The sequence below is a fragment of the Dendrobates tinctorius genome, unplaced genomic scaffold (assembly GCF_039654945.1).
Source record: "Dendrobates tinctorius isolate UK_male_01 unplaced genomic scaffold, ASM3965494v1 ptg000372l, whole genome shotgun sequence".
Taxonomy (NCBI): Eukaryota; Metazoa; Chordata; class Amphibia; order Anura; family Dendrobatidae; genus Dendrobates; species Dendrobates tinctorius.
This window is the reverse complement of record NW_027362038.1, coordinates 1565853-1587367: the sequence shown is the minus strand read 5'-3', so window position 1 is coordinate 1587367 and position 21515 is coordinate 1565853. Positions and strand designations below refer to the sequence as shown.

The window sequence follows — 21515 nt, the reverse complement described above, 5'->3', positions numbered from 1 at the left end:
TGATCTTCAACCAAATATATTGGTTTATTTACTCAAGCTAAATGTCAATCTCCTCTCCATATTGGGGCAAGCTATACAGTTACAAGGAAAAAATCCCTTTTATTACCCTTTGTGCCAAAATAGTTAGGTGTCTTGGCTAAGTTACTTGTGACACATAAGAAATGGCTGTGTGCTGAATGTATTACAAAGATCCTAAAGAAGGAGCAGACCTCATTCATGGCTGACATGAGGTCTATAATTAGGGAAGACGCGCTAAGCACAGTTTCCAGTCCAGTTCCCCCTCAGACAGTACAGGTCATGTGCCGTCATAAGAGAGCCAGGTGGGAAACGGAAGTATCATCAGAGAAAGATGAAGGTTCTTATGATCGGTACCAATATCTGGAGGGTGGAGAGGAAATGCCTCAGGTTCTCCCAGAGGAAAGGAATAAAGATTATTTCTCATCCGACGATACAGAACGAGTACAATGAAAACTGTGGAAGCACAAATGGCTCATTCAATACAGGATGAAATGTTTAGGGGCTGTGAACCCAGAGAAACAGAGTCTTTCCAGCTAACAAACACATTAGAGCCATGATAATGGAAGAGTGGGAAGATGAAAAAATAGCTAAAAACGAGACCCTCCTATTTACAGCGATTCTAATACTTTATAAAGGGGGGCTTATCATATCAGAGGTACAGTGAGGAGACGTTATCTAGCCATATTATGGCCTATCACTCAGCCCGCCTTGCCGCCGAGGTTGGCACCCTAACATTGCGATATGGCGGCCACGCTCACTGCCGGTTTACACTCAATGACCTAAATACACCCTACATATATAGTGGTACGGAAAGTATTTAGACCCCTTTACATTTTTCACTCTTTGTTTCATTGCAGCCATTTGGTAAATTCAGAAAAGCTCATTTTTTTCTCATTAATGTACACGCTGCACCTCATCTTGACTGAAATGTAGAAATTTTTGCTAATTTATTAAAAAAGAAAAACTGAAATATCACATGGTCATAAGTATTCAGACCCTTTGCTCAGACACTCATATGTAAGTCTCATGCTGTCCATTTCCCTGTGATCCTCCTTGAGATGGTTCTACTCCTTCATTGGGGTCCAGCTGTGTCTTTTTTTTAATCTTTGTTTTTATTGAATGCAAAAAAAATGTTCCTACATATATCCATGCAGATAATGTTTGAGGCATATGTAACAAAACCTCCTCATTAGAGATCACATCGGTACACAGAACAATAGATCAAGACAAACATGAAAATCCGGGGAAGGGAAAAAAGGGAGAAGGAAGCGGGGGGCATGTCAAACACAAGCATAATGTTTACCCATCAGACATCCAGCCCTTGTCCAATCTTAAGTTCAGGACCCACTGACACCAAAGTACACCCCAAACACCCCGAAGTGTCTATCCGCAGCGGTTCTCCCAGAGACATCAGTGGACAGGTGTCTCCCACAGTAGTAGCTGCTCCTGGTACCAGACTGTCGGCTGAGAACAGGTCTTAATATTGCTGTGGATGCGTTTTGGGAGCAGAGAGATGAAGCTTTCCCAAGTTTCAAAAAAGGCCTGCACCCTTCCCTCTTTATGTAAAGAGACCTCAACCCAGTCCATTTGAAGCAAGAACGACAGCTTCTCTAGAAAGATATTGAAAGGAGGGGCATGGTCGTGGATCCATGTCTGTAAAATGGCCTTAGTACTGGCAGCCGCCACCCAATGCAGTAGTTTACAGGCCCCTGGAGAACAGGTGTAATTATCTGGTTTTAGGTATCCAAATATGGCCCATAAGGGTTCACCAGGAACAAAGTTTGTCAGATGTGTGGCAGTGTATTGCCGTATTCTTTCCCAAAATAGTCTAATGACCGGGCATGCCCACAAGCAATGAAACAGGTTGGTTTCTGGGGAATGGCATGTAAAACATTTAGAAGTTGTGTACAACCCCATTCTATGACCTTTTGTGGAGTCAGGTAAGAGCCGTGACAGATTTTCAATCTCATTTCTAGGAAACGGGCTGGATGGAGGAATTTGTAGGCTGGGTCTAGAGCTTTCAGAATAGTGTCACAGGACATGCTGGGGTCTTCAGTCTGCCATTTTGTTACTGGAAATTGGAATTGTGCATAATCCAGAGCTGCATGGATGAATTTGTAATTAGTGGCTGGTTAGCTCTCATGAGTGTAAGGGGGTAAGATATGATGTCTTTCATGCTCCCCTTCCCTCTGATTGTCTTCCAGTTCTAAATGTTTACAGACGTGTTTTATGATAATTGCCTGCGGTACTGCTACATGTATAGCTATGTATTACTGCTCATTGCTTATGGTATTGCCACTTGAATGTGTTACCATTGTATAGAAAACTGTATATATTGACTTGCATTCCTGTATTATAATGCTTACATATTATGTGTTCTTTGTATATGTACAGTCAGGGATAGGTAGTGTATCCTTCTTGGGATATTAGAGAAGGACACTCTTACTATATAGCTTCCCCTATAGACCAGGTAGTTGTAATTATGTTGCGGACCACTAGAGGGGGTATACTAGTGGGGCTTGATAGGAGGTTCTTAGAGGGTTATTTGTAGGAGGGGCTGCTGAGAGTTAAGGTTAGTGATGAAGAGTGGTTTAGTCAGATGGGGCCAGGGTGCCCAAGTGTCCACATGGGCTATAGGGCCAGACAGCTCGGCAGTCACATAAAAATAAGTCGTTATTGTCCACGTTACCCACGGCCACTGCATGCCTAAGCAGTGGGTCAGAATCGGAAAAGGAAGATGAGGCATTTTACCGCCTGTGCCAATGCTTTTAGGGCAGAAGTTGGCTGGACTATGGAGATGAAAGGAGTTGGAGCTTCGACAAGATCAGTACAGACAGGCCGGATGCTTTACTAGGGGTCACCAAACGTAGTGATTGATGAATTCATGTCTGGGGTGAAACAGGCTGAAAGAAATGTCATTATAGTGAGGTCAGGCCTGGAAGGAACTGGGAAGCAGTGAAGTACGGGCCGGGCGTTTACTGCACAGAAGTGACAACAAGCAAGGGAAAGATCAGGAAGCAAGAAAATGTTATGATGTACCAACTGTGAATGTAACGTGCAAAATTCTAAGTAGAGAAAGTGTTAAAGTTGTCTCGGACTGTGTCTCCATTGATGGGGGTCGCATTAGAAGAGAGACTGCTATGGCCTGGGAAGTGCCCGGGTGAAACTGAATCTGGAGATGCAGGTATGCCGAGAATAGTATTGTTTCATGTAGGGGAAGGACTGGACACAGCTGTCACCGGAATACAGGTCACGACTACAGTCCTGTCCCTCCCTTATACTTCAGTCAGCAATTCCGTATAAGGGAGATGTAGAAGGGTAGGGAGAGCCAGTGCCGGGGTAAGACCGCTGCAGGTCATATTGGACATAATAAGACATTCCTCTCAGCCAGTCCACCACCACCCGGTACAGGGATGCTAAGGTATAGTGTCAAATGTCAGGGAAATTTATCCCCCCGTTTCGCCGCAATAATTGGAGTATTTTGAAGGCTATACAGGGCATTTTTCCCTCCCAGATGAATGAGCGATACAGATAGTTAATTGGGATAGTATGGAAGAGGTAGAGGAGACGTGGGAATTCCGTCATCTAAATTAAGTTGGCTCTGCCTAGATATGACAAGTTAAAATCTTTCCATTTCACTAAGGTAGATTCTACGTTTTTAAGATATGTATTAATATTAGTTTTCTATAATTTAGCTGGGTGTTTTGTCACCTGTATTCCCAAGTATTTTAGTGAGCCATTAGTAAATTGACACGGGAACCTTAATGCCCGCAAAGGTTTGAAAGGTTTGAAATGCGAATATTTGCCACGCTGCTGCATCCCTGAGTAAATCCTGTCTTAGTCTCACATAGGCCATGTAGCAGCATCTGCAGTCAGTTCGCCAGGATCCTCACCAAGAGTTTATAGTCGTGGTTGAGGAGAGCTGCTCCATAAAGGCTGATGGCCCCATAAGATGCTCCATAGAATAATATGCCCCATATGCTGCTCCATAAAGGTTGATGGCCCCAATAGATGCTCCATAGAATAATATGCTGCCCCATAAAGGTTGATGGCCCATAAGATGCTCCATAGAATAATATGCCCCATATGCTGCTCCATAAAGGTTGATGGCCCCATAAGATGCTCTATAGATATATATGCCCCATATAATGTTGCATAAATGTTGATGGCCCCATAAGATGCCCCATAAGATGCTCCATAGATATATATGCACCATATGCTGCTGTGATTAAAAAAAATGACATACTCACCTCTCACTGCTGGGGGCCAGATGACGGTGTCATGAGCAGGTGCGGATACTGGCATGCTATGGGGGCCAGGTGCTAGTGTCGCCACTTGCTCAGGGCCCCGACACCTGTGATATTCACCTGCGGTACCACGTGACGGCTGAACACAGGAAGATCTGCGGCACCGGAAACCATCTGAGAAGCAGGGAAGTGCAGAGACCGCGCCAGGAGGGGGTGAGTATGATCTGACAGCCGCCGACTCCTGTGCTCCCCCTCCCCCGCCTACCCCCTGAGACAATGACTCGAGAATAAGCTGAGAGGGGCACTTTCAGCCTAAAAAAATGAGCTGAAAATCTCAGCTTATAAGCGAATATATACGGTAAATAAATTTAACTCACTACCTGATTTGACATTTCCATGAAAAAAATCACTGATAATATAAAATCATTGGAAGACAATATATATTCAAGACTAAAGACACTAAGGACTATAAAAACAATCAAGTATATAGTTGGAATAAATCTTCTTTTCATGGTTCCTCTAAAAAATCCATCTTGAGAAATGATGTGAACGCTTCCAAACCTGGTAATAAACGCAATAAAACCGTCTATTTTTCTTCATCTGAATATCATAGCTCGGATTATGACACTGGTCATTCCTCACATAGGAGGACTGTGGATACACGTGACCCTCCTAGTTTTTCCACTGTTGCAACAAAAAACGCAATGTGTGTAGGAGAGAAGGACGGAGACAGAGAAAACCGTCCATGGAGACGCTATCCTACGAGGCACAGGAAAACAACTTAGTAAAAGCCATTGATAATTTTTCTAATGTCCTGATTCTGACCCTGTGGTTTTATCTCAAGCACAAATGGAAGTTTTATCAAAAGGACTGAATTCTGTACCGAGCAAAAAGTTCAACTCATTCCAGACCATCAAAGATGTTAATAAACTTACGAGGTTGTTAACCGTCAAAAGACACTTTTTCTCTGAGGGTCAGCAATGTAATTTGCCAATATTTGAACCCGCTTCATCACCTATGACTACCGCATTATTTTCACTTGAGGAACAGAAAGCCATTTGTACATTATCATCTCTTCAGGATCCAAAATGCAATCCATGTTCTGTTCAAGACAATGACATTTTTGTTTCTTAGAATTCGACTTATTACCTTTTACAATCAAGGGTTCCTTCTCTTGATGTTTTCCGATCATTGGTTGAAAAAGAACTGAAAGCACTGGATGCCAAAATTGACATAAATCATGTTAATAATTTGTCTATTAATCTAATGCTGTCGAGGAATTACAGTGCAACTCCAACATTGTGATACGTCAATGTGACAAAGGGGGTTGTAGTGTGGAAAAGCCATACGTGGCGGCATCATAAATTCTAAAGTCAGCAAATGGCTATTACCAGATCATGCCATTATTCCTGGTTTTCATGGTCTACCCAAGACTCAAAAATATATTTCCACCACCTTTATGTCCTATCATTTCTAGAATTGGATCTTTACATGAGAATTTGAGTTCTTGTGTCCAGAATCCCGGGGATTTCCAGGATACCTTGTCGGTCTTGCAGGTTTTTGAGCATTTTCATTGGCAAGAGGATTTTCAATTTTTTACATGTGACGTTGTTATCCTATATTCTTCTGTTCCCCACAATTTGGCTGTACGTGCGATTATTCACCATTTAGATTGTTACAGCAATGATTCTGATCGTCTTAAGTCATTTATCATTGATTCTATTACATATTTGTTAAAACATAATTTTTTCCTGTTTAACAATTATTATTTTTTTTGTTGCAGGTCCTTGGTGCCCCAATGGGCTCAAAATTCTCCCCAACATTAGCCTTTCTATATATGGCGTGGTGGGAGGAATTATATTTATTTTCTGATTCCAATCCTTTTTGTATAAATCTTGCTTTTTCTGGTAGGTATGTGGATGATTTACTGCTCATTTGGCGAGGTTCCCATCTGATTTGTCTTCCCTTCATAAGTGTCTGAATTCTAATATTTTGAATCTTTCTTTTACTGTCAGTAATATAAATACCCAAATCTGCCTCTTGGACATTTTTCTTATGGGCGATCCCACCCTCCATTGTATTCACACCACTATCCATAGGAAGGAGAATTCTGGTAATTCTCTGTCACTTTCTTCATCTTCTCATCCCCATCATACAACTAAGGCGATCCCTTACGGTGAATGTAACGGAGCGGAGCGTATATGCTGTGATCAGTGTTTGTTCTATAAGGAGAGTGAAATTATCAGTAAACGTCTACTTCACAGGGGTTATAGTAACCTGAACATCAAGCGTGCATTTAATAACGCTTCCAATAAACCCAGCGCATTAGAACCGACTAAAACATCATCCGTTATTCATTTTCAATCCGACTCTATTATCACCTTTTCCGCACCTTACAGCCCCAATATAATCGAATAATATCTATAATTAAGAAAAATTTACCAATATCAGGACGACAAATTGCGGCATATTATCAGTACAGGCTGCGGTCCGTGGCCAGACGGGGTTGCAGTTTAGCTAACGCTCTTTCCCCTAGACTATTAAAGCCAATGTCTACTCCTAAATCTTGGTCGTCCATTTCTGGTTTCTATAAGTGTGCCGGTAGTAGGTGCAATGTTTGCACGCATGCGATAGACAGAAAAAAGGTTTTTCAATCATCAGACGGCAAATCGTACGACATCACCTCATTTATCAATTGTGACCCCCAATCCGTAATTTATTGTATTTCATGCACATTGTGTGGGATAAATTACATACGCGGAAAATAAAAACAAACGTATTGCCGAGCACTTGACCAATCTTCCCAATAAGAATGTGGCTTATTCGGGGGCTGCCAAGCACTTTGTTAATGTTCACAGAGGAGATGGTTCTAATTTTACCTTTTATGCGTTTGCGAAGGTTTATAATCCGACCAGAGGAGGCAATAAACACAAACTTCTGACTATACGTGAAGCATATTGGATCTTAAAGCTTGACACTAAACACCCCAGAGGCATGAATTTGAGAAACTATTTGTTTTATTTTTATTAATTTTCCTGCCATATTATTTTATGTTTTCTTTTCATGGCTGTACAATTATCATGTTAATAATTTTTATATCATCAGTTTTTGTTTTTCACGTTAACACAGGAACAGTGTTGGGTCCATTGACTATTGTATTGTGTCTTTCCATTCCCAGGTTCATTGGTTCACAACTGGTGCATAATTAATGCCATTATTCACATGATTTTGATTGGTTTTCTGTTATATATAATGCTTATGTCAGTTTCTTTTTTATATCCTATGAATAAGGGCTCTTGTAACGTGTTATGTGTTTCCAATGTTTTTAAACCGGTTTCACATGCTGCAATAAAGGTTTTCTTTTATTTTTACATGGTTGGTGTGCCGAATCCATTCCTCGTTTCTTGTTACAATGTATATAGTTTGAAGTCTGGGATCTGCCAATATGTGGCTAGTTTTCTGACTGTTTTGGATAAAATGATACATGATTTTAGCTTTTTTTGTCTAGTATCGCTTGAATATAGATCAATATTAAAGAGTCTGCTGATGAGTCGCCTTTGGTGAGGACGATGAAACCCATAGAAATGAGAGGCTTGGAGAGTGAGTGTGTATACATCACCTCACCCTATATACTGAACTGTGGGGTACATGTTATTTTCTATTAGTCACCTATTGACTAAACTTCAGGGGGGGAATTATAGGTATAGTTTTACATTTGGAATTAATAAAGTTTAGTTTTATCCTTTTGTCAGCAAACATGAGGATTGACACGAGACAACCCATTTAAGAAGATTCAATTTTGGTTAAAATTATTCCAACACTATGAACATAAAAGGCTTCTCCCCGTCTCTGGTGTTTATTAACAGTTGATTTGCAAGTAAAATATTTCCCACATTAAGAAAATGAAAAAGCTTTTCATCTGATGGCGATCAAGAAGAACTTTCTGGTTACAATATTTCCCACATTAAAAGGAAAAAAGTTTCTCCCCTGTGTGAATTCTCTGGTGCTTAACACAATCTGATTTATCGTTAAAACATTTCCCACATTCTAAACATGAAAAAGGCTTCTCCCCTGTGTGAGTTCTTTGGTGGATAAGAAAATTTGATTTATGGTTAAAACATTTCCCACATTCTAAACATGAAAAAGGCTTCTCCCCTGTGTGAGTTCTCTGGTGACTAATCAGTTGCGCTTTCTGGGTAAAACATTTTCCACATTCTAAACATGAAAAAGGCTTCTCCCCTGTGTGAGTTCTTTGGTGGATAAGAAAATGTGATTTATTGTTAAAACATTTCCCACATTCTAAACATGAAAAAGGCTTCTCCCCTGTGTGAGTTCTCTGGTGACTAATCAGTTGCGCTTTCTGGGTAAAACATTTTCCACATGCTAAACATGAAAAAGGCTTCTCCCCTGTGTAAGTTCTTTGGTGGATAAGAAAATGTGATTTATTGTTAAAACATTTCCCACATTCTGAACATGAAAAAAGTTTCTCCCCTGTGTGAGTTCTCTGGTGCTTAACACAATCTGATTTATCGTTAAAACATTTCCCACATTCTAAACATGAAAAAGGCTTCTCCCCTGTGTGAGTTCTCTGGTGACTAATCAGATGCGCTTTCCGAGTAAAACATTTCCCACCCTCTAAACATGAGAAAGGCTTCTCCCCTGTGTGAGTTCTTTGGCAGATAAGAAAATGTAATTTATTGTTAAAACATTTCCCACATTCTAAACATGAAAAAGGCTTCTCCCCTGTGTGAGTTCTTTGGTGGATAAGAAAATGTGATTTATTGTTAAAACATTTCCCACATTCTGAACATGAAAAAAGTTTCTCCCCTGTGTGAGTTCTCTGGTGCTTAACACCATCTGATTTATCGTTGAAACATTTCCCACATTCTAAACATGAAAAAGGCTTCTCCCCTGTGTGAGTTCTCTGGTGACTAATCAGTTGCGCTTTCCGGGTAAAACATTTCCCACATTCTAAACAGGAAAAAAGCTTCTCCCTAGTGTGAGTTCTATGGTGATTAACCAAATCTTTTTTATGGTTAAAAAATTTCCCACATTCTGACCATGAAAAAGGCTTCTCCCCTGTGTGATTTCTATGGTGATTAACAAGCAGTGATTTATGTGCATAACAATTCCCACATTCTGAACAGGAAAATGACTTCTTTCCTTTAGGAGCAGTTTGTTTTTTAATGCCTCTTTTGTGACTTTCATTTTCCTTAGTAGTCAGTAATGAATCAGAAGATGGGACCTGTTTCATAGGATCAGATGACAGATCTTTGCTGTGAATGGATGATGCTATATCTGGAGTAACAGCAATCACTTCAGTTGTATCTTGTAGGATCTCAAGATCATCAGATTGAGAAGTTGAAGATGTCAGCTGTCCCTCTGATGTCCTGGTACAGTCATCTGCAAAGATGAAAAAATTATTTTTTAATAAAATATCCTTGAGTTTTATATTTTTGAACATTTCTACTTAAACTGTTCATAAAAATGGCAAGCTATGTAAAAAGCTTTAATTATTTACCAAGACAATGACAGTTCACAGTCTAATAGAAAACCTTGTTGGATGAGCCAGTAGTGTGTGGTGTTCAACTGTTTGTTCATTCTGCCTCCCAAATATCGAATAAAAAGAAACCAATCAATGTTATGTAGGTGAAAATAATACCAATTCTCATCTCACAAAAACAAGTCCCCACTCAGGTCCATCATCTGTCAATGGAAAAACAGAGGTTCCCGAACTATTAGTGGCTCAAAGGCTGTTGAAAAGCAACAAGGTTTCTATAAACCAATCCAGCAAAATCCGCTCTCACTTCGGAGTCTTGCAGTGTGCGCAAACAACATTTAGGTTCCCTGTATTTAGCAATATTATAGTGAGAAGAATCCACTTAATTTGTGGTGTCTCCTGGAGCACAATCTGGGCACTATGTGCTGGGTAATAAAATGGCAAATGTGTAATTCACTCTCCAACATCCACTGCTTGTTAATTTCTGGAAAGAGACTGAGGAGTCAAATTATTCACTCCTCCTACACACGTGGTCAAAATTGCTGGTACCCCTCGTTTAATGACAGAAAAACCCACAATGGTCACAGAAATAACTTGAATCTGACAAAACTAATAATAAATCAAAAATCTATGAAAATGAACAAATGAAAGTCAGACATTGCTTTTCAGCCATGCTTCCACAGAATGAAAAAAAAATTAATCTCATGAAATAGGCCTGGACAGAAATTATGGTACCCTTAACTTAACCGCTTCATGACTGCCAGCGGTAGATAAACGTCAGCGCTAGCAGGGTTTTGTGCAGCGCCGACATTTGTCTATGGTCGGTGGTTTCGAACTGATCGGGAACCCCACGTATCTTATAACCAGGGCCGGCATTAGGGTCAGGCAGACCAGGCCGCTGCCTAGGGCCCCCGTTCCCCCAGGGGTCCCCAGCTAGCGGCACATCACATAGCCGCTTTGAGGCCCGTGAGGCAGGGGGGCCCACCAGCGCTGACCCACCGCCACATTGAAATATACCGGCGTCTGCCAGTACAGTTCAAAGCAATGATGGGGGAGAGAGCGGCAGCTGATGCTCCCTCTCCCATCATTCCCTGCCTCTGACACTGCGGGTGCAGGCAGTGCAGAGGCAGCTGCTGAGACAGGAGCCAGGAGCAGCGCAGGCACGAGGAGAGGTGAGGATAGTGGGTTTTTTTTTACTATAACAGTGAATACTTGACTGTGAGGCCATTCTTGCGGGGGAGATGTGGGCTGTGCTATATAAACTATGCGGGCTGTGCTATATACTATGAGGGCTGTGCTATATACTATGCGGGCGGTGCTATATACTATGCGGGCAGTGCTATGTACTTTGAGGACTGTGCTATATACTATGAGGGCTGTGGTATACACTATGTGGGCTGGGTTATATATGTGGGCTGGGTTCTATACTATTGTGGGGTATATTATATTCTATGAGGGAGGCTGTGTTATATACTATGGGCGGTATATTTTATACTATGGGGGGCTGCATTATATACTATGGGGAGGAGGGCTGTATTATATTCTATGGGGGGCTACATTATATTCTATGGGGGCTGTATTAGATTTTATGAGGGAGGATTGCATCATACTCGTTGATGGGGCTACATTATATTCTATGGGGAGATGGGCTGTATTATATTCTATGGGGGGCTGTATTAGATTTTATGAGGGAGGATTGCATTGCTTTGATGGGGCTACATTATATTCTATGGGGAGGTGGGCTGTATTATATTCTATTCGGGGCTACATTATATTCTTTGGGGGACAGTATTATATTTATATTCTATCAGCGGTGATTGCATCATACTCTATGAGGGGGGCTGCATTATACTCTGTGGGGTGGCTGCAAGAAAAAACGAAAAAAAGTGTACTAGTCCAAAGAGTTTTTTTCAAAATAATGCACATATTTTATTGTTTAAAATTTCATACAAAACATTATTATGCTAAAAAAAAGACACAGGGGAAAGAACATGAGGGAATGATGGATAAGAAATGAGCAAAATATGCAGCTGTTGATTTAAAGGACACACCACCCCCTTGGAAAAGCAACCATGAGAGCTATGCTGTATATATCACAAGGGGAGAAAATATCTCAGTGCTATGGATAGAGCCAAACAACATGGACAACAATAATTAATAGACAAAGACCACCCCACATCTATAAGTGATTGCTATTATGCTAATATAGTGTATGGGCATGTGAACAGTATTACCTGGATATCCAATCAGGCTCAGCTACCAAGGATGATACAGGGCATAATAATGTTTTGTATGAAATTTTAATAAAATATGTGCATTATTTTGAAAAGCGAAAAAAGTGGTTTGGTACCATGTTAGCCAGTAGAAAAAATATATAAAGTGCTCTCAGTGAGAGAAACAAAATAGGAATCTTGTGGGTATGATACCTTTGAATGACTAACAAATAGTAAATGATGTTACAAAGCAAGCTTTCGGGACTGCTTACGTCCCTTCATCAGGCTGATATAACAAAATATTTGAAGAAACCTTTTTTATATACAGTTTAAAGCACATGCTGGTGTGATACATGGACATTTAAATAGAGAATACAATCTCAATAAACAAATACTGAGCTTGAAGGGAGAATCCTTAATTAGGTACGATTACATCAGAGGTGTGAAAATTCTGTGAGATCAAAGGGCTGTTTGGAGCAAGTAGCTCAGATATGGTAATAGGCTATAAAACCTTCTGACAAATTGAGTCCTGTGTATCAAAGATAGTAATGAATTTATGCTTCCACACTCTCCGATGTGTGTGTGATTTAAAATTGCTTTTTAAAATGACAACTTTCATATTGTTTATGTTGTGTCCTGGACCACAGAAATGTTTGGCCACAGGTAAATGGTTTTTTGTCTGTAATTGTATGACGATGAGACCTCATCCTTGCTCTCAGTCTCTGTCCTGTTTCTCCAACATAGAGGCCACCCACAGGACATACTGTATATTGCATAGAATTAAATACACCACATTGGAAGAGGAACATGTGACTGTCCCTGGGATCTTATAGTCCTGCTGTGTTGGGAATTCGGATTTTGTCTTTGGTCTCTATGTGAATGCAGGTTTTGCATCTTCTCCCATTGCAAGGATATGTTCCTCTTGGTGAATCTGAGGGCATTGAACTTCGGATAATGATGTTTCTTAGATTGGGAGGTTGTCTGTAACATAGCAAGGGGAGGTCTTTGAATAGTGTTTTTAACCGGTCATCCTTGTGTAGGATATGGTGAAGTTTCTTAGCCATTTTTCTGAGTATTTCAAGTTGTGGGTTGTAGGTCACTACCAGTGGTACACGATGATTTTCCTCTTTTTTTCTGTATTGAAGTACTTGACTTCTAGGGATCCTTGTGGCCCTAACGATCTGATCATCAATGGAGGTGGAATGGTACAGTACTGAACTTTGGGGCAGGGCTGTGGAGTCGGAGTCGGTGCTCATTTTGGTGGAGTCGGAGTTGGAGTCGGTATAAAATGGACCGACTCCGACTCCTAAAATATATAATAAATTGGGTACAGTAGTTCAATGCAGAATGTGCTGAATATTTTTTCATAGGAATTTGGGAAAGTTATGAAATGCCCTATAAATGGCTGTTCTATTCCTGATCTAAGGCTACATTCACACACAGCATTGTTGCTGCGTTTTTTGAGAATACGTTTTTCAGCTGCAAAAGCAGATCAGATTTTTAAAAAAAACGCATCACCTGAAAGCTTTTTGAGCTCATAGATAATGTTTTCAATATCAAAAGCAGATTAGAAATCTGCTCTATCTATATATCCATTTATCCATATCTGTCTATCCATATCTTATCGGTACCAAAAAGAATGAAAGCCGGGTAGCACACAGACTGACACTTCCTGCCAGGCAAAGGAGGAGGAAAGAGCGTCTCAAACATCATTAACAAGATATTTTGTAAGTGACAAAGTTACTGTAACAATGACAGCAGATGTGTCTAAAAGACAGCTCATCCAGCTTGTTGTGAAGGACGGTGTACCATTATCATTATTTGCACGACCAGCTTTTACAGCTCTTAATGGAGAAATGGCCACAAACTTGGTGTTTCTCTGGAAAGAGAAAGTATTAGAAAATTAGTGATTGAAGAAGCCCTTAAACAAAAGGAAGATCTTAAAAAGACTCTCAAAAGACGCTTCATGTTCCTTACACTGGACGCCTGCACACGTCACAGAGTGAACTATTTTGCCATCAATATTCGATAGGTTTGTGACAACAAAAATTGTTACCAACACGCTGGCAGTAAAAGATACTAGAGCTCATCACAGCAGCCAGTTTCTCCAGGCCTTAGTGGAAAAAGTTCTGCAAGATTACGAACTCAAAAAAGAACAGGTTCTTGCTATTGTAACGGACAATGCTTCAGACATAAGTACAATTACACTGATGAATGAGAGTAATGAACAGCAGCTAGAGGAACATTTAGGATTCAGTATGTTTGAGATGGAAGGCCACAGTGCTGTTCATGTAACTGAGGAACAAACAGATATTACTACAGAAGAACAGCAAAATTATACTGTAGAAATAGATGATCTTGTTGAAGCTGCTTCAAAACACTTTCCTATTCATCACATGCGCTGTGTTGTGCACACGCTGCAGCTGGCAATAAGAGACAGTCTGCAAGAGGGACATGCTGGAAATCTGATTGGAAAAGTGAGGAAATTGGTTATTGCCGCCAGAACCCCTAAAATTGATTCCATCTTGAAGAGACGTGCTGGAAAATGGCAATTGTTGATCAACTAAAACCGTTTCTTATAGATATGGTGAACCCTCAGGTAACCCTAAATGAAGGTCAATGGACACAGGTGGCTGAATTGAAGGAATTGCTTAATCACCCATTTAATGTGACTAAAAAATTACAAGCTGAGGATTTAACTCCTGGCATTTTCATGAGGGAGCGGAAGAAATTGCTATTTTGCTGTTTAATCGCAGATGGCATTTCTGCTTCAATGAAATGGAGAGACACAGCTATTGGAAAATACAATTTTTCTGGCAGCTGTTTATGTGGACCCAAGTCATCGTATATTGCTTGATGATCAACAGCTTACTAAAGGAAAAGAAGCTCTGACTGAGGTAGCAGTTAGGAAGAGTGGCCTACAGGAGGACTGCCAGGCGCAAGAGGACTCGGGTCCTGACAGTGCTACTGCTGCCATATCTTCATCCTCATCAGATGAGGAGTTTGACTTTGGCAAGTATTTGTATGACATGGAGCAGGCAAAGCATTGCCGCAAGGAAAAAGATTTCACTCTGTCTCCTATAGCAGCAGATTGACCATATTTCAGCAAAATGTTTCACTTGCTCTCAAAGAAAAAGAAAAATTCAACCGTTCATCAAAACTGACTGTGCATGAGGCAATTCCTTTACACCCGGAAATTGTTAGAGATGTTGCCCATGTGGTTACGGCTTTGCCTCCAACCCAAGTTACTGTAGAGAGGTTGTTCTCTAGCCTTAAAATTATTAGGTCAGATTTGAGGTCATCTATGAAGGATGATCTGATGGAGGCAATTCTTTTTCTTAGAACAAATTCATAGACTGCACAAATGTTATTTAGTATGTTTTTGTTGAAAACTGTTTTTTCCACTTATAGTTTACTACATAGTGTTATATATATATATATATGTAATCGATATGACATAGTGTATTACATGTTTACAATTTATTACAATTTTTTGTGTTCTAAAGTTGTATTCCAATAAATATTATGTTCTATCTAAATATCTTGATTATTGTATCATAAAAATGATTTAATGTCTGATGTTCACATTGTACTAGAATACATTTTTCACTTAAATATAAGCAATATATGTGGGAGTCGGAGTCGTGGAGTCGGAGTTGGAGTCGCTGTAAGGGAAATTGAGGAGTCGGAGTCGCAGGTTTGGCTTACCGACTCCACAGCCCTGCTTTGGGGTACATGTTTTTTCTATTAGTCACCTACTGACTAACCTTCAGGGGGTGAATTATGGGTATAGTTTTATATTTGGAATTAACCCTCAACTGGTGAGGTGGGTTTTTTGTCACGCAACTGGTGATGTGGGGTTTCCTATACCCCAGTGTTTAGAAATCTCTTATTTTTACAGAAAATGCAAGGATCACGTTTGTTTTAATCGTTTTCATTTTGGCGATTGATTACACATGAGTAGTGTTGAACTTTCCGATACCGCAAGTATCGGGTATCGGCCAATATTAGCTGTATCGGAATTCCGATACTGACTTCCGATACTTTTTTCATATCGGATACCGGAATCGGAAGTTCCCATAATGCTATCAGCCCGCTCACTTTGATTCAGCCAATGGGAATCCTCAGAAGTGTGGGCACATCCTGTTAGGCATGTAGGCATGTTAACTATTGGCATGGCTGTGATTGGCTGCTGAAATGATGTCATGATGCACTATAAAAGCCACCACCGCCGCCATTTCTGGTCACTCTGCTGTGAATTCAGTTAGGGACAGGCTGCTGTTGAAGACTGTGAGGGACAGTTAGAAATAGCGATTCTCAAAACAATATTGTGCTTTACCCAGGCTACATAAACCACCACTGTAGCTTTCTTTTGCCTAGCAGCAGTGTTCACAGCTATCTGCAAGGGCTGTGTGAGTGCAGCTCACGCTGTGGAGTGGGTCCTTCAGCCACGTCTGGTTGTAGGCCGCCCAGCGTGCCTCACTGCTGCCTCATACATATTTTTCTTTTTGAGCTGCTTATTTAAAAAATTCTATCTAGTGTGCTTCCATCCGTATCCATATACGTTGGTTGCAAACAATAGTAGTAGACAGCGGAGCCTTTCTGCAGCCTTTCAGTGCTAGTGCCCACTTAGCTGCACTCTTCACGGCTGTCTGAGAGGTCTCTGACTGTGTGTGAGTGCAGCTCACGCTGAGTAGTGTGTCCTGCAGCTACGTCTGGTTGTAGGCCGCTCACTGCCTCACACATATTTTTCTTTAATTGCAGCTCATTTTTTCTTCTCCTATTAGTGTGCATCCATCCATATCCATCTACATTGGTTGGTTGCAAACACTATATAGGAGTAGATAGAGGATCCTTTTTTCTGGCTTGTGCCCTTCAGCTGCAGCCAGATCAGTATTACCCAATTTTTCTGGAGCCTCATCTTTTGCATTGTAGGTTACCTGCCTGCATTGTAATAGCTCCAGAAAGTTGGTGATACTCTGACTTTCAAATCATTGGTCACATCCTTTTAGTTTTTCCCCCCCCAAAAAAAAACAACAAAGTTCACCAAACACTACATTTGAAAGTTGTGTAGGCCACATTAGCTCCCATTAAAGTGTAGTCAACACACACACTTCATAAAATTAGTTTTTCTTATACCTGTAACCAGCTGTTCTGGAACAAACACACTAAGGCCCCCCTTTGTACTTTTCTGCCTATCTTTCTCAGTCTAGCAAGATGAAGACGGCAGAGAGTAAGGCACGTGGTCGTGGAGTTTCATCAGGGAGAGGACTTGGGGATTCTACAGGGATAGGACGTGGGGATTCTGCAGGGAGAGGACGTGGGGATTCTGTGCCTGCTGTTGGCACCAGTGAGTCAGCATCCCCCAGTTTTAGCAGGCAACAGTCCTTTATGCGCAACTTTGTAGGACCTCACCGTACCCCACTGCTGCGGGAGGAACAAATTGAAGCCGTTGTCGGATGGATGGCAGCTAACGCATCGACTTCAATTACTTCCACATCCTCACAGGGCCAGAGCACCGAAGAGCAACCATCTGTCTCTTCACCACCTGCCAAAGTGCCCAGGCAGTCAGAGAGCCCTGGACAGGAGCCATCACAGTCGCTACTTCTGTTCTCAGAATCTGTTGGTTTGGAAAGAGGGGGCCAGCCAAGCAGCATTCCAGAATGTGAAGAAGAGGGAGTATGCAGTGATGCGCAACTTCTTTGTCCCTCTGAATCTGAAGAGGCGGGTGGGCCAGTGCCTATGTTCAGCACACCTCAGTACGCATCAGATGATGACGAGACTCAGTTACCACTTTCTGGTGCATACGGTGCTGGCGAGACAACCCAGGAGAAGCAGATGTTTGAAGAGGGGAGTGTAGATGATGAGGTCCTTGACCCATAATGGCGTGAGGAACAGGAAGGTGGTGGGAGCAGCTCTGAGGAAGAGATTCCCCGAACGGCCAAAACCGGAGGGAGAGGGAGGGGGAAGACTTGGTTGCCTGTAGCCTCCACTTCGGCACCCGTTAGGAGCATTCCACTTTCAAAAGGCAAAACGGGCGCTCCCAAGACTTGCAGTGCGTGGTCCTTTTTTGACACAGTTGCAGATGACATTTGCTTTGTCAAATGCAAGCTGTGTCATCAGAGAGTCAAAAGAGGAAAAAATGTCAGCAACCTCAATACCACTAATATGTAGAAACAAGTGCGGACCAAGCACGAGGTGGAGTTACACAGACACACTGAAGACGTAGGCCAACGTACAGCACCACCTACCACCTCTTCAGCTCGTGTTGGGGCCTCTTCCTCCAGCTCACACACAGCTGGTTCGGCTTCCTCACAGGATCGCCAAGGAAGAACCTCTGGCACTGTTGTCCGGAGACCCTGTGACATTCCACCCACAGCACCACGTTCCAAGTCATCCTCACACTCCCAGGCCACTCGGCAGCCATCGGTAGCACAGGCATGGGAGAAAAGGCGACCATACTCGGCAAACCATCCCCGAGCACAGGCTCTGAATGCTGGCATTGCCAAACTACTGGCCCTTGAAATGCTGTCATTCAGGCTGGTGGAGACTGACACCTTCTGGGACTTCATGGCATTGGCAGTCCCACAATACACCGTGCCCATCCGCTTTTATTTCAGCAGGCGAGCCGTCCCTGCCCTGCAGAAACATGTGGAGGCAAACATAAAACATGCGCTACTAAACGCCGTCAGTAGCAAGGTCCACCTGACCACTGATTCGTGGACCAGTAACCATGGACAGGGACGATACCTTTCCCTCACTGCCCATTGGGTCAATGTTGTGGAGCCGGGTACAGATCTGGAGAGTGGCACTCTACATGTTCTGCCAACTCCACGGATTGCAGGAATCCAGTCTGTACATATTGACTCCTCCTCCTACTCAAGTTCCTCTGAAACAGCGCAGCAGGAGCCTGTTACGACCGATATGAGCACAGCCATGGCCAAACGTCAACAGGCCGTACTCAAATTAATTTCTTTGGGGAATCGAAGCCACACAGTGCAGGAGCTCTGGAATGCCATCAAGCAGGAGAGCGACGTGTGGTTTGTGCCAGCGAATCTCCAGCCGGGCTTGGTAGTGTGTGACAATGGCTGAAATCTGGTGGCAGCTCTTGGCCTAGGCAACCTCACTCACATCCCATGTCTGGCACATGTGCTCAACTTGGTCGTGCAGAGCTTTCTGAGGGACTATCCGGATCTTGATGCACTGCTGCACAAGGTCCACATAGAGTGCGCTCACTTGCGTCGTTCCAGCACGGCAAGATCGTGCCTTGCTGCTCTGCAGCGCCGATTACGCCTTCCGGAACATCGCATCATATGTGACCTACCCACCAGGTGGAATTCAACGTTACATATGTTGGAGCGGTTGTGTGTGCAGCAGGCAGCAGTCATGGAGTACCAGCTGCATCAGGCACAAACAAGTCGCAATGTGCGCCAGTCACACTTCAGCACCACTGAGTGGGCCTCTATGAAGGACATCTGCCTCGTTTTGCGTGCCTTCGTTGATTCCACTTGGATGGCGAGTGCAGATGATGCACTAGTCAGCATGACTGTCCCCCTTATCTGCCTGCTTCAAAAAACACTGCAAGCACTAAGGGATGAGGTTTTGGAAGAGGTGGAGGATGAGGAGTCCCAAATGCCATCTGCTTCTGGACAGTCTGCGCTACGTGCTTCCTCACAAAGGCCTAGGCAGGGGACACTTTGTGAGGAGGATGAGGAGGAGTCGATGGAGGAGGAAGACATCTCTCCACAGGAGGGAGGTACACAAAGCTCTAGTCAGTATGTACAGCGAGGGTGGGGTGATGCAGAGCAGTCAGAGATCACGCCTCAAGCAGGGGACAGCGGTTCTTTGGCAGTTGGGAGTCTGCAGCACATGGTTGACTTCATGCTGCAGTGCCTGAGAAACGACGGCCGCATCGCCCACATTCTCTACACGGCTGATTATTGGGTGTACACCCTCCTAGATCCTCGCTACCGGGACAACTTGCAAACCCTCATACCAACATTGAACCGGGAGCGTAAACTGCGGGAGTACCAAGACACACTGGTGCAGTCCATCATGTTTTCCATTCCACCCGACAGCAGTGGTGCTAGTGCTTTACAAAGCACCTCTGTGCGTCGAGCCAGTGGAGGAAACTCGGCATAAAGAGGGAGCAGAGGCAGCGCCTCAGCACAAGGCAAGACCAGTATGGCCCAAATGTGCCAAAGTTTTGTGTGTCCGCCACAATTGTCTACACCATCACTGACGGCTCCAGTCAGCAGGAGGCAACGTTTCTGTCAGATGGTGACAGACTACATGTCTCGCCCTGTGACTGTACTCCCAGATGGCTCTTCCCCCTTCAAGTTTTGGGTCTCTAAGCTGGATACATGGCCAGAGCTTAGCCAGTATGCATTGGAGGTGCTGGCTTGCCCTGCTGCCAGTGTATTATCGGAACGCGTCTTTAGTGCCGTAGGTGGTGTACTAACAGACCGTCGCACGCGACTTTCTTCCGATAACGTCGACCGGCTTACTTTTCTGAAAATGAACAAGGCCTGGATCTCCCCAGAATTTGCCAGTCCTCTTCCCGACTAAATAATTGGTTGGCAACTGTATCCAGGTCTCCTGTTGTGTTCATGTTTCTACCACCTGAACTATAATCCCTGGGCTTCAACACAGCCAGTTGTCGCTCAGATGTGTCGTCTGCACAGAGAAAAACACTAGCTCCTGTGTTAGTGGGGTTCAGTAACGCCAGCTGCTCCCCTGCTGTGTGGATGGCAAAGTCTCCTGCTCCATCCACATTCAAACTACTACTGATTTTTAACCCTGCTCCACTTAGGCCTCTGGCTCCACTGTCTCTAGTATTTCCCCTGGCCTCCAACCCCGCCAGTGACAGCTCTTAAGTGGCGTCTGCATAATCCACACTTGTTCCAGTGTTACTTGGCCTCAGTCACGTCAGTTGATTCCCTGATGTGTGACCGGCAAGGTCTCCTGCTCTGTCCACATTCCCATTACTAGTAGTGTGAATGAGGACAGAGCAGGAGTCCTTGCCGGACACACATCAGGGGATCAACTGACGGGAATGAGCCCAAGTAACACAGGAACAAGTGTGGATTGTGCTGACGCCACTTCAGAGCTGTCACTGGCGGGGTTAGAGGCCAGGGGAAATACTAGAGACAGTGAAGCTGGAGGCCATAGTGGAGCACGGTTACAATCAGTAGTAGTCTACTACCTCTATAAAACGTGCTGCAATTGGCCTTAGCCTGGGCTCCAACAACGTCAGTTGGTGTTGAGAAGTGCCGTCTTCGCAGAGAAAAACACTCGCTACTGTGTCTGTGGGGTTCAGTAATGCCAGCTGTTCCCCTGCTGTGTAGACGGCAAAGTCTCCTGCTGCCTCCACATGCCAACACCATCAGGCCTCAGCCTGCTCCATGCCTCATCCTGGGCTCCAACAACGCCAGTTGGTGTTCAGAAGTGCCGTCTTCGCAGAGAAACACACACTAGCTCCTGTGTTAGTCGGGTTCAGTAATGCCAGCTGTTCCCCTGCTGTGTAGACGGCAATGT

At 43.1% G+C, this 21515-nt stretch overlaps 1 protein-coding gene across 1 annotated transcript in view; it reads right to left on the bottom strand.

Moving 5' to 3' along the window:
- LOC141075802 (uncharacterized) overlaps positions 1-21515 on the bottom strand; it is a 30898-nt gene that overhangs the window by 503 nt on the left and 8880 nt on the right. The window contains exons 2-3 of the mRNA XM_073562946.1: positions 8898-9668; positions 1472-1628 (exon numbers count right to left, since the gene is read on the bottom strand). Of these exons, the coding sequence (XP_073419047.1) occupies positions 1472-1628; positions 8898-9519 (779 nt within the window). The 5' untranslated portion in view covers positions 9520-9668. The remainder of the gene's footprint in view (positions 1-1471; positions 1629-8897; positions 9669-21515) is intronic.